This window comes from Dendrobates tinctorius, unplaced genomic scaffold (genome assembly GCF_039654945.1).
Source record: "Dendrobates tinctorius isolate UK_male_01 unplaced genomic scaffold, ASM3965494v1 ptg000016l, whole genome shotgun sequence".
Lineage (NCBI taxonomy): Eukaryota > Metazoa > Chordata > Amphibia > Anura > Dendrobatidae > Dendrobates > Dendrobates tinctorius.
Window position 1 is genome coordinate 17,086,790 of NW_027361684.1, and position 13,826 is coordinate 17,100,615.

Here is a 13,826-nt window from a genome sequence, read left to right on the forward strand (position 1 = left end):
GGACATCGGAAGGTAAATATACCCCGATTTTTTTATTTTTTTATCATTTTTAACATTCTATCTTTTACTATTGATGCCGCATAGGCGGCCTCAATAGTAAAAAGCTGGTCACACTTGTCAAACACTATGTTTGACGAGTGTGACCAACCTGTCAATCACTTTCCAAGCGATGCTTCAAATCGCTTGGAAAGTGCTTGAATTTCGCACGCGAAAATCGCGAACATAATCGCGGTAAAATCGCGCTGGAAAAAACGCGCGTTTTCTGGGAAGGAGTCCGATTTAAAACGCTACGTGGGCACATAGCCAAAAAAGCAATCACTGTTTTCCACAAGGCATTGTTGTGTTTAATGCAAGAATATATCTTGCCAAAAACACAACAGCACCATCAGGACCAGAAATCAAGGCAGCAGTTGAATAAAAAAAAACAATCACTGTTTTCCACAAGGCATTGTTGTGTTTCATGCAAGAATATATCTTGCCAAAAGCACAACAACACCATCAGAACCGGAAATCAAGCCAGCAGTTGAATACAAAAATCAATCACTGTTTTCCACAAGGCATTGTTGTGTTTGATGCAAGAATATATCTTGCCAAAAACACAACAGCACCATCAGGACCAGAAATCAAGGCAGCAGTTGAATACAAAAATCAATCACTGTTTTCCACAAGGCATTGTTGTGTTTAATGCAAGCATATATCTTGCAAAAAACACATCAGCACCATCTGGAATAAAAATCAATGCAGTATCACAGAGCATCTTTATACTTACTGATCTCCCTTTTTGAACTCATAGAGGCGCTGTCCCAGCCATCCATCATCGCTGCGGCCACCTCATTCCAGAGCCTGCCGGGTCACCACTGTGTCTTTGTACTGCTGGTCATGGCTGTCCCACAACGGGATATGCTCCTCAACAAGGTGGATCAGGTGCTCGTTGTCGATGTATACTACTTCTTCGTCATCCCGTTGTGGAACCTAGAAAAAAAAAATATTAGAATGTTTGGAATTTTGGAGAATGAAAAAGATACAAAAAGAAACAGAAGAAGCAAGATAAAAGATGAAAATAAAGACAGAAAAAGACACATTATATACTAACATTGCGTCTCCTCGCCACGACTTGACTACGCTGCTCCCGCTCAGACCGCTCCCACTCAGACTGCTCCTGCACTTCATCTTCACTGCCCGTGTCCGATGTCTGTAAAGAAAAAAAACAAAACACATTTCTAGAGGCAGCTAAACTTGCCCAAAGGCAGCAACATCCTCACCTCACGATCAGCTTGGGCCAGTTCTTGCCGAGATGGCGAATACAGTGATCCAGAAGAAGACATGCTGAAATGTAAACAAAAAATACATTAGTACATTATAAAATTGTACAGGACACACAACCATTATGTTGTAGAATACTCACATTTTGGCTCCTGAAGCTTGAATCCACAGGTGGAAGGCTCTTGGAGGTGCTTGTCTGGTCTCTGCAAGGCTGTCTGTAGACTAATTGTGTGACCCTGAAGACACCTTTTATCTACACTCCTCCCAAACAATTTTGCTTGTTTAGGGGGAGTTTTCAACAAGTGTCTAGACATTGTTTACTCAAATTGCGTGCGCGCACAAGGCGCTGACGTGCACGCAGCCAAGCGCACGTCAGCGACCACATAAACTGTAATGCTATTTTTGGGCGCACACGTGTGCGCGCGATTTTTTTAACGATGTAGGCGGAACAAAAAATGCAACATGTAGCGTACGGCGCGTCTGGGCGCACACCTGTAAAATGCGCACGCTAAACGCTGATGATCGCGTACAATCGCAAGACCCTGCGATCACCATGTTAAAGATAGGGGAACATTGCACGTGCGCACGATGCGCTGCGCGATAAAACGCTAGTGTGAAACCAGCCTTAATTTTTTATTTTTTCCAGGTGGTGTGGGTATGCTTTACTTTATATTGACTATCCCCGGGAGGACACACTGCTCTTCATAGTAGTGTACCTCTCTGCGGACGTCATACATCGCTGATCATCGGTGCCACAAGATTGCTGCCACAGTGCAGTACCTGCCCTTCTCACCAGTTAGCCCCCAGTTGCACTGGTTACTTATTGTTTGTTCATGCTGTCACAAATGAATTCCATATGGTCAGCCAGTCTCCCTCTGTACCCAGTGCCTTAACTCTCCTCTTTACTAGGACCTCTTGGATCTCCAACAGGACTTGAGCCCCCCAAATGGGTCATGCCTTTGACCCAGGCCCTTACGTAATTTTGCCATCTTCTCCAAACCTAATGTTCATTCTCTGGAGCTCTTGCCAGCTCGACTTTCTAGTCTGTGTTCAATTGCCCAACTGGATAACTGGATCCCACAGGTTCCTCAGATGTCGAAATTGCAGACTCCCCCCTACACACACACTTTCCACAGACGCTCTCAGACCTCTAAGACCTCTTCGCATAGATATTTTTATCCCTCCCCGGATGACTTCCGGAAGAAAGCCATAGTGGATGGTAATGCTTCTCCCCCTGGTAAGCTAACTTTGTCCATTCAGGATTTTACTCGAGCTGTGAGGGACACCGTCCAAGTCAAAGATGAACTGCCTCCTTCTTACCAGGAAACTGGTTCATTTTTAGTGGCGTTACCAGAAACGGGCCACTTTTCTCCCTCATGAAGATGATCTTGACAAATAAAAGCACTCGGATAGTTTCCTGCTTTGCTTGACTTTTGACAGGCTCTTTCTTTTTGTAGAAAACATATCCGGGTGAAGTGTCACTTGATATGCTGCTCATAAAATTTGACCAGCGAATAATTTCCTTGAAATCTTTATTTTAACAGGTTTACAAAGTCAACGCGTTTCGAGGTCAACTAAGGACCTCTTCATCAGGACTAAACCCTAGATTTTGATTAACTCCCTCTCAAAAGCCACCATTTCGACAGCAGGCTTAGTGCTATCTCCTTGCTGTACGGAGTCCTGCGTCAGCAAGGGATATATGACCTGGGCTAGGCATATCCTAGGGCCCCAGTCCTAAGAACAGTTCAGGGCCCCTTTCCCTATCACAAACAGTCGCAGTGTGACACCTGATTATAAAATTGTGATTTTTATTAGAACAGCAAGCAGCCCCATAAGTGATATATTACTACAATCAGAGTCTGTCTCTTCATTATACTTCTCTCAGATTAGTGACAAAAAGCTTGTGACAGATGTTATTATCCGGGGCTCTTCAGAAGGATTTTCTTGTTCACCCTTTTCAATTGCAGCACGTCTCAAAATTCTTTTGTGAGCTTTCTCTTGTGAGAGCTCAACTTCCAGCTCACGTTCAAGTCAATTCTGGGTCTGTTCAAGGCTTCACTTGACGTAGAATCTGATCCGCTGACCCTTCATCCAAAAAAGCTCTTACATAGGGGATGGACTCTTTTCGAAAATGCTGAGAAGATAATCAAGGAGGCCACTTGGAGGCTAGAGTGCTCTGCTTCCATAAAAACGTTAGATGCACTCTGCCATCTAGACCTGCCTAGAAGTTTCACTCATTTCTTGACCCCTCTTAATGCAGAGGCCATAAAGTCCTCTCTACCCTCCAGGAAGCCCTTGTTCAAGCCTAAACCTTGTGGCACACGCATCCCAATCCCACAAAGATCTTCACTTTCAGATCCTCCACTACATGAAGGTCTTCCCGCACTTGTATCACCTTCTTGGGTGGGGATATTTCTTTTCTCCTTCAGTGACATCGGGTTGGCTCATATGAGCGACTCATCAGTCAAGGATGTGGTATCTCTGGGTTTCCAAGATTTACTATGAATTTCTACCTCCAAACAGATTCTTTCATTTATTCCACTCTGTTGGCTCGACCTCGAACTTTCGCCCTCTTCCGAGCATGAGCCATCCACAACCTTCAGCTACAAGCATTCATTGTCCTCATTCCAGATGTGGAAAGTTTCAAAGAAGGATGGCCTGGTCAGACTAATCCTCGACTTGCACAATCTCCACAGATTTGTGTGGGTAGAAAGATTTTGAATGGAATAATGTTTTGTGTGAGGGTTCTGGGCAGGATGGTCTCTTTTTTTTTTTTTTTTTTTCAAGGCTGTACCCTTTGCTAAGTTGCCAGCTGTTTAAAATCCCAAACAATAAATAAAATGTAATAGTTTACAAACTGTTCATTTAGGCTGTGTGCAGACGTACTTTTTGGCCCTGCGGATTTTTCCGCGCAGAATGGAAGAAATCCGCAGGTCAAATGACCTGCATTTTTCCAGCGGATTTCTTCCATTTTTCATGCGTTTTTTGTGCGGTTTTCCATCGCGGTTTTCCCCCTGCGGATTTGGTGACAGGGGAGATGGAAAACCGCACAAAAGAAGTAACATGCTGCGGATTTTGTACCGCGGAAAAATCCGCAGTGTCTGCACAGCGTTTTTTTTTTTTCCATTGCTTTTAAGGCTACTGTACATCACAATGCAGAAATGCAACGTTTCTGCGCGGTAAAATCCGCTGTGGAACCGCAGCAAATCTGCATCGTGTGCACACAGCCTTAACTGTAGAAATTCATCTGTGCTTTACTTGCAGGAAAGAACTAAGTGACTTACGAGAGAAGCTGTCTCACTCTCAGGGGGAAGCTCAGGGCAAGATCTCAACACTGTGCAAAGAAATGTCGGACTCCTCAGCAGAAGTGTCCGTAATCAAGTCGCACATGCTGGAACTGGTCGAGAATCTGAAAGAATCTGAAAAAAACAAGGTATGAAATCTCCTTTTTATCAATTTATGTAATTTACTAAAAGTAAGCATATTAAAAAAATGAAGACGAATTTGAGGAATGTACTGTACAAAAGCAGCGCCCTGTGATTTATAGCTAATAATTCAAGAAGTTGAATAGACTTCCAAAAACTGTTTTCCAAAACCAGTGTAAGATGTATGGAGTATTGGTGTTCAACCACATTAACATGAATAAAGCTAAGTTGTAATAACAAATGTAACCTTTTGCACAGGTGTGATACAGTTTTAAAGGGAATCTGTCCCCAGGTTTTTGTTACTCCATCTTGGAGAAGAGAGGCGCTAGATGTAGGGGCAGAGACCCTGATTCCATCAATGTGTCACTTACTGGGCTGCCTGCTGCAGTTTTGATAAACTCATAGTTTTATTTACTGCAGATCTACCAGCTCTCTAAATGTTGAGCTCTGTGTAACTCCGCCCATACCGCTGACAGATTTTTGTGTACTCCGTGCATAGGCAGAATATGCCAGTCAGTGAAGGCGACTGGGTTACACAGAGCTCATGAATATGGAGGACTACATGACAGCAGATTTACTAGTCTTCTAGAGACAAATCTCCTGCTGTCACAAGTTTGTCACATCCTTCTGGTAGATCTGGGGTTAGAAGATCACTGCGTATTGTGAATTGCATATCTTTCATTTAGCTGGTGTGTTTGTGTCCCTTATTAAATGGATTTGGTTTCCTTTGCTGTTGAAGATGTTAACGACCCTTTCTATGCTGGTCAGAAACATGCAGCTCCATTTCAGCTGCTTCTGATCTGGTGATTACCTCTCCCTATAAAACCTGGACAGTCCTTCTTTTCCTTGCCATTGAAGCCTTTTCTTCCTAGCTCCGTTGAGAAGCTGTGCTGATTTGGAGATCATTATTGCTACTGGAGATTGTTGTGTGCTGTTTTAGGGTGTATGCTTTCCTCATTGTCCTATTCCCATTTGGTTGCTACATTCCTATCCTTCCTTATATACCTCTCTACCTTTGGGGAGTGTTTGTATGTTTGTTGCTTTCTGTTATCCCTGTGTGTCTTACATCTTGCTTACATCTTGATACTCTAGCATTTCTGTCACTTAGGGAATAACAGGAGAACAGTAAGGCTGGTTGCCCAAACCTCCTTACCTTTACAGGTACCTTTGGGAGCAGGGATAGTTAGTGCCCCAGTCCTAGGGAAAGAGGCCCTGGAAAGTCCCTATCACGAACAGTCAAAGTACGACACCTGCTGATAAAATATTGATTTTTATTAGAGCAGCAAGCAGCCTAGTAAGTGATATATTGCTGCAATCAGATTCTATGTCTCTTCATTATTCTTCTCTGAGATTGATGGCAAAAGGCTTGTGACAGACTCCTTTTCAAGAAAGGCATCCATGGTTTTTTTTAATCCTGAATAACACCTTTATTAAATAGTAGCATGTGAATACTATAAGGAAACTGTTATAGCTTTAAAGTGGTTGTCCACTGTTAGGGCAACCCTTTCTTGATTACTATATTCCTCCATGTAAAATAAAAACAGCCTGTACTCCTCTCTTTTGCCTGGCACCTTTCCAGCAATTTTTGCGGCAGTGCTCTCATAATATGGTCATGTGATCTCTGCTGCCAAACAGCATCTGCCAATGGCACACTAAGGCTGAGTGCAGACGGACTTTTTAGCCCTGCGGATTTTTCCGCGCAGAATGGAAGAAATCTGCAGGTCAAATGACCTGCGTTTTTCCTGTGGATTTCTTCCATTTTTCATGCTGCTTTCTTGTGGTTTTTGTGCGGTTTTCCACTGCGGTTTTCCCCCTGCGGATTTGGTGACAGGGGAGATGGAAAACCGCACAAAAGAAGTAACATGCTACGGATTTTGTACCGCAGGAAAAATCCGCAGCGTCTGCACAGCGGTTTTTTCATTGATTTTAAGGATACTGTACATCACAATGCGGATATGCAACGTTTCTGCGCGGTAAAATCCACAGCGGATCCGCTGCAAATCTGCATCGTGTGCACACAGCCTTAATGCTCACTTCCTACAGATAAAATTTCCATCTGGAGGAAGTCAGAACTTCTGCTGCTATCTCATCTGCTGGATATCAGTTTTATCAGAAAGAAGCAACAGTGAAGTGACCAATTAGCGGTTGCTAACTGGCTGCAGGGCTCACGTGACAAAACAATGTCATGCAAGCCCTGGGAGACTTGACATATCGCTGGAACTGTGCCGGCGGCAGGTACAGGCTATATTCTTTTACATGGGGTGATATAGTAATTAAGGAGGGGCTGTCCCTCCACCATAAGATAGATGATAAATATGGAACCTCTACTAGTAACGGGAGTGGAGGTCCAGATCCTGTTCGTTATCTCTTTGCGTATGAATGAATACAGTGACATGGTAACGCATGACATCTGTCTCTATTCAGTGTCTATGGATCTAATGGCGGTAGCTGAGTACAGCACAGGATTATCTTTGTCATTCCCAGAGACATGAATGGAGCAACTATGCTCATGTGCTATGATGCCGCTCTATACAATACCCACTCAAAATGAGGATAATGTGGGACTCATTCTTAGTAATTGTGGGTGGTCAAAGTTGTGAGAAAAATCCTTTCTAAGAAATTAAAGGTGCTCTCTTATTCGTTGCTATGCATCCAATGACCAGTTATATTGGTGTTATTGACCATGAGACCTATAGGATGTAGAGTAATTATATTTGTGAATGTAACATTTCTACACTTCTCCCCAATGTTGAATTCTGGTTGTATAATATGGTGGTAATATCTTCTTGTAGGCAATGGAGCACTTACCTGGGACACAAACACCTGGTCGGAGTCTTGTACAATCGAAGTATGAAGAAGAGCCGACTACAAATGTCAATGCAGCAGGTCAGAAGTGAATATTAATGTAGTGCAGCATCCCAGTAGTCTCTGGACTCCAGGACATTACTGCTCCTTGAATCATAAGTATTGATCAATGCATAAAGTGATATAACTTCATGGACAGCTACCAGAGCTGTTTCTTTCTGGTGTTTTAAAGGCCTAAATACCGATCACACCTGTCAATGCTGACATTAGAAAGGTTCGGAGGCTGGCTCACGTGCTCTGTACTGTGAGGGGAGCAGATACTGTTCTGGGCACTTTTTCTTTTACTCTTCCTGTTTTTTTCACCAGATCATCTCAGTAAGATGCTTATAAATTCTAATGGACACCTGTTATCAAGGCTGCCTCACGCGTTAGACTCTTTCCACTGACCTCATGGCTGCCAGCTTTACCGGAACACTGACTGCTGTGAGGCAGATGCGACAGATCCTGTTTTCTAGAGTAGCTTATGTTTCTGCACTCTTCTCGCTATCAGTCACTCTACAATTGAAACCTTATAGAAAATATGTGTTTGGAGCCTTGATGATTACTCCAGTTTTACACGCCACGCAGCACCGATCCTCCAAGATTTAGTTGTATAAATATTGTGGGTGTTGTCCATGGCCAGCTCAGGGTATGTTTATGAACTGACAATCTATGAATAACATTTAAAAATTAAGATTTGGGTACCTACCGTAACATCTCTTTCTCGGAGACTTCATTGGGGGACACAGGAAACCATGGTGTATGCGGCTGCAACTAGGAGGTTGACACTATTCAAAAAAGTTAGCTCGGTAGGTACCCAAAATCTTCATTTCTCTATCGCTTCATTGGGGGACACAGGTAACCATGGGATGTCCTAAAGCAGTCCCAAGGGTGGGTAAAGATAGTACCGTTAAATCAGAGCTGGGGTCACTGCTGCTTGCAGGACCTTTCTACAGAGATGCGCATAAGACTTAAGCCTACATGTGATCCTTGTAAAACTTAGCAAAGGTATGACAGGAAGACCATATAGCAGTCTAACAAATCTACGAGACCTGTGACAGAGGAGGCCCCACTGAGTGAGAGGAATGCACGGTGACCTTAAATGGATGCGATCTGTCCATTAGTCGGTAGGCTTAAGATGTCTCGTAGAGGTTTGAATGTTGATTCTTGAAGAACATTGAGTACTAAAATGAGATCCCAAGGTGTTACCGAAGGCTTGTAGGAGGGAACAGAAAGGTCTTGATCTGCAGGTGAGACGCTATAATCTTTCGAAAAGGGATGGAAAAAGCAGACACCTGTCTCTTGAGAAAACTGAAGGTCAGGCCAAATCTCAGACCCAAATGAAATAACGACAAAATGAAAATGAAAAAACAGATGAAAGACCCTTGGAGAGGTCTGACTAGTTACACACCAGCGGAAAAAGATTTTCCACTAACGGTGGGAAATTAAAGAAAAGGAAGGCTTCATAGTTCTGAGCAAAGGAAGGAAAAAAGGTTCCAGCACCAGGCGTCTCTTCATTAAAATCTTCAATACTATATTACCATGTCAAAAATAAAACATCATGTGGGGACGCAGCCCCTAAACGCCCCTTTTTTCCTTCCTTTGCTATTGTTAATGAGCTGTATCCAGCCACTTATTCCTGGCACCAGTGTTCATCCGGATTCCGGTGAGGCACCACTAATCCCTTCCCTGCTCCCTGTATGATGTTCATAGCTCTAAACATGGTCTGGATAACTTGATTGGAGAAATCGTCTGATTTCAGAAACATGGTATTAGTCATGCCGTTAAATAGAGTGATGGAGAATTCGGGTGGAATAGAGAACTTTGCGAGAGAAGATCCTGGAGTTTCTGCGGAGTGCCCGTGAGGACGTTGATTACTTCTGCGTACCCGAGTCTTCTTGGGCAATGAGAATGATGGGCAGTCCCTCAGTCTTGATCCTCTAGACCACCCTAGAGATCAGTGTTAAGGGAGGTAACAGGTACGGGAGGGAGATCTGAGGCCTAGGAATTACCAAAGCGTCAGTGTCGATTGCTTGCGTGACGTGTGATCTGGAGACCGCATGAAGAATCTTGAGACTTAGAGTCCATTCTTGAAGGTTCATCTGTCACCGCTGTGGCACTGTTGGTTTGGACCCAAAACTAATGGTAGAGAATAGGGTTTTGCAAGAAAAGTAGAGCAAGAGCGAGGGACCCAAAATCCAGAATGTTGATGGTAAGAGATGATTCCTGGGTGGTCCATTGGTCCTGGACTGTTAAGTTCTGAAAATCTGCTTCCCAATTGAGAAGATTGGCTTCTGTAGTAGCGATCTTCCGACATTGTGTGGGAAAGATTTTCAGCAATTGACTAGAGGAGAACAAGTCCACCAGTCTAGAGACTTATTTGTCTGGAGAGGGGCATGATTAGTCGATGAAGGGAGTGATTCGGCCAGTCCCATCTTGATGGCAGATAAAAAAAAAATTGAAAAAGACACGTATGAAAGTAGGCAAATGAAACTGCTTCCATTGACGCAACCATCTTACCTAGGACACTTATGCAGAAGCGGAGTGAACGTGTAAATGTGCCTCTGAGGGAGAAAGATTGAGTGTTTTTCCTTGAGTAGATAAAAAAAACTCATTGATCATGCTGTGTCAAACAGCATTCCCATAAAAATCGATATGTTGGACCGGGACCAGAGACTATTTTGGGGTGTTGATAAACCCAACCAAGATGGGAGAGGTGACCAGAGTGCAATCATGAGAAAAGAGCTCCAAACTCCTTTGAGAGGAGTCCATGGCAATATCTGAACTCAGAATCCTGCTGCCAAAGAACGACAGTGTGGCGCAGAAAGCCAGAAAAAACACGTGAATGCTGAAAAAGGACGATGCTGATGTGGACTCTAAATTGCTTTGAAAACAACTGGTCCAGTTTAAGGAAATTAGTACTGATAACTTGAGGTATCTTGGTAGCTCTGGATCGATTCAGACCATCTTGGTAAGGAAGTGGGTAAGAATCCTTACATGTGTATCCGCTTACCTTGATGTAAGAAAATTCCCAAAAAGGAAGTATAAACAGTGAGGTCTTACCATTCGAAGGAGGAGCTCCATCGAATGCCTGGCTCAGGAAACAGAAAAGGCGAAGAGACAGTGTCACTGACGCGACCAGTTGGGCACGAGTGCTGACCCTGTGACTCGCAGGGTGTGTCATTGCCAGGGATTCCCTAAGTTGGAATGGGCTGTCTGGTTTAGACAGCACTGGCCCCGAAAATTGTAATTTAATCACCGAGAGGGAGAAAGCACAAGATTAAATACTGAAAAGGATACAATCTTTGCCGGAGAAGACAAGTTGTTTACGTGATGTTCGGACATCGAATCCAAGGCTGACGAGGCTCTCATGCTCTTGGCTGCAGCTTGAGAAGGACAAAGTGCTATCCAATTTCAGTAAGAAAGAAGTAAGTACGGAAACAGACATAGAACTGAGATCTCACTAGACCCCTTGAACTGCACAACGATCAGCCATAGGGATCATTGTAAAAGTAGGACCTGACTCACTGGATAGTGGACAGGGCACTAGAAACGCTGCTATTAGTCATGTTGGGTCTAACTACTGGCTAGTGGGTAGCGCAACTGAACTGCATTGCGGACAGCAGTGTGGTTAACTGTAGATGGAGGTCCTGACCTGTTGGATAATTCTTGGCTAATTGTATTCACTGGATGGAGGACAAGGTCTCTGGGTCGTAACCGTAATCAGGATTGGGTTAAATGGCAGATAAGGAGTCTGACTCGCTGGTTAGCGGGCAGAGCATTTGGACCACTGCTGCAAGCAGTCATATGGTACGTGATAGATGGTGTGACTGACATACTGGATAGCGGCGAGAGCACTTACATTTGCTGCTGCGATTAGCTATGTGGTACATGGTAGATGGTGCATCTGACTCACTGGATAGTCGGCAGGAAACGTGGACCACCGCTGCAAACGACATGAGGAATATGACCGGTGGTGCATCTGAGTCACTAGATGGTGCATGGTAAATGGTACGTCTGACTCACTGGATAGTGGGCATGAGACATGGACCACTGCTGCAATCGACCATTAGGTATGTGGTAGATGACGCATCGGACTCATTGAATTAGAGACACAGGTGTTTTAAAGGGAACTTGTCACCAGGTTTGGCCGATATAAGATACGTCCACTGCCTTTCAGGGCTTATTGACAGGCCCCGGAACCAGCCAGGGACTAAATTTAGAAAACCGCCCTTCGGGAGAGCAGGGTGGCGAGGGGCTGCGGTTGAGCTATAACTGCATCACAATTTTACGTAAAAAATACCATATCACAATTTTGTTTAAGGGGAGCCTCCCTCCTATTTTCCCGGGACTTATTTTACCTGTCCTGAAGTCCCCGGAATCCATCTTCACAGCACGATAATGAAGACTGTCATCAGATGTTCCTGAGTGAGGGGCGGCTGGAGAGTACCTGGTCCCGGGGCTGTATGTCGGGCGGCTACCGTCTTCCCACCCTGCACGTCTGTCTCTGTAATGAGCGGGCTAGGGTGTAATGACAAGGACCAGTCCGCATCTTCTTCCATGCGGATGCCCCAAGCACTCTTGATGTGTTAGGAGGCATTGGGTCCTGCCTGGTAGACACGAGAGGGGACAGTAGTGACACAATCCTACACTGTGCTCCCGATCTCTAGGGGGGACAGTGGGGTGATCAATTACTTTCTGTCACCCAGAATCACAAGCTGTACCTGAAAAAGAGAGATCATTAATAAAAAAACAACAAAACCTAAAGGTAGAAATGGGGCTGAGAGCAGCCTGTGTCCACCTCCTACTGACACTAAGCTAAAACTGATGAGCTTCCTGCCAATCGGTGGGTATATGCTGCTGGGGAGGAGCTAGCTTTTTTGGCCTAGTGTCAACCTCCTAGTGGCAGCAGCATACACCATGGCTTCCTGGGTCCCCCTTTGAAGTGGTAAAGAAATTAATACTGTGTTTATCGGTCACCATTTAACTGTGGGGAATAGACGCATACTGTGTAAAAAAATTCTTCAATTAATAATAAAGTAGGTAATCTCGATAAGGACATTTTATATCATACCACACCACCAATAGAAGAGCCATGGTATCCTAATAATAAAACTACATCTTTATTATACAATATTAAGAAAATCAGCAAAGTGATATGATTATCACACTCACAATATCTGATGTGGTCCACTTTTATAAAGATACAGCTATTGCTGAGATGTAGCCATGATTATTGTGCTGGTGCAACATCAGGCTGGTGCCATACGTCATTTACTACAACACCTTGCACCAAGTAAAAAAGTATTAGTGCATAGTCAAAATATATTCCATATTCAGTATGTATAAACCTCATTCTTACCCATCATATGCAAAGCAGGAGGGTCATATGGTCATCCCAGAGTAAATTGGCAATCTCTCTGGACTTCAGTGCTGCAAGAAGGAAGCATTATGTTTCTTACCATTTTCTTTTTGCAAAACCGCTACAAACACTTATTGTGGACTCTCTTGTACTAATGTTTAGTTCCGTATCTCAATCCTTCACAATGAATTAGACTGATTTCCTTGTCTATTTGTGGCACCCATCACTTTGGAAACATGTTCAAAGGGTGAATTGTGTGGCATTCATTGTGCATCAAGGCAGGAGTAGCTGGCATCCAAGGTAGGATTGTCAGGTTGGTGTATATCTGCGCTGGTTCTCTTGTGGTAGAACAGTGTCAGACACCCTATGGAAGATTACCGACTTACTCTCAATAATGAAAAAGTTTCCAGTTTCCAACTATACAAAAATTTAGTCAAGGCATAAGAACAAGGATAAATGGACATGCCCCATCATAGCGGAAAGACACAGCAACGCGTATCGAATAATATGTTCTTTTTCGAGCTTACTCTACAGGTGGCATTGCCTGTTTTCATATTTGCTCATTGTGTTCTGGGTCCTATCTGTGCACCATGATTTTCTGTATATGTTAATACATATAAAGTTTAAAACCATTTTTTTTTTTTTTTTTTTAAACTTCCAGACTCTAAAGCCCAAAGAGAGGGCATCTGGAGTAAAACCAGTGCATTCACTGTAGTTCTCCCAGTAACCACCTCATCTACTGGTAAGTCCTAAATCATATGTTACCTAAGTGGTTTACCAGTTGATTGATTTAAGAAAATGAAGTATTTTAACCAGAGATTCCAGGGATCTTCAGTGGCCCAGGGGTCATCCCTGCACCTTCTGAGTGGAGCTGCTTTTTTCCAGCCACTGCGCTGGGTGCCAACTAATCGAAGCCACTACTTAATTCTACT

At 43.7% G+C, this 13,826-nt stretch overlaps 1 protein-coding gene across 1 annotated transcript in view; it reads left to right on the plus strand.

Moving 5' to 3' along the window:
* The window catches only part of SPAG5 (sperm associated antigen 5), a 137,204-nt gene that overhangs the window by 106,005 nt on the left and 17,373 nt on the right, over positions 1-13,826 (plus strand). The window contains exons 17-19 of the mRNA XM_073565525.1: positions 4,528-4,696; positions 7,481-7,574; positions 13,556-13,636. Of these exons, the coding sequence (XP_073421626.1) occupies positions 4,528-4,696; positions 7,481-7,574; positions 13,556-13,636 (344 nt within the window). The remainder of the gene's footprint in view (positions 1-4,527; positions 4,697-7,480; positions 7,575-13,555; positions 13,637-13,826) is intronic.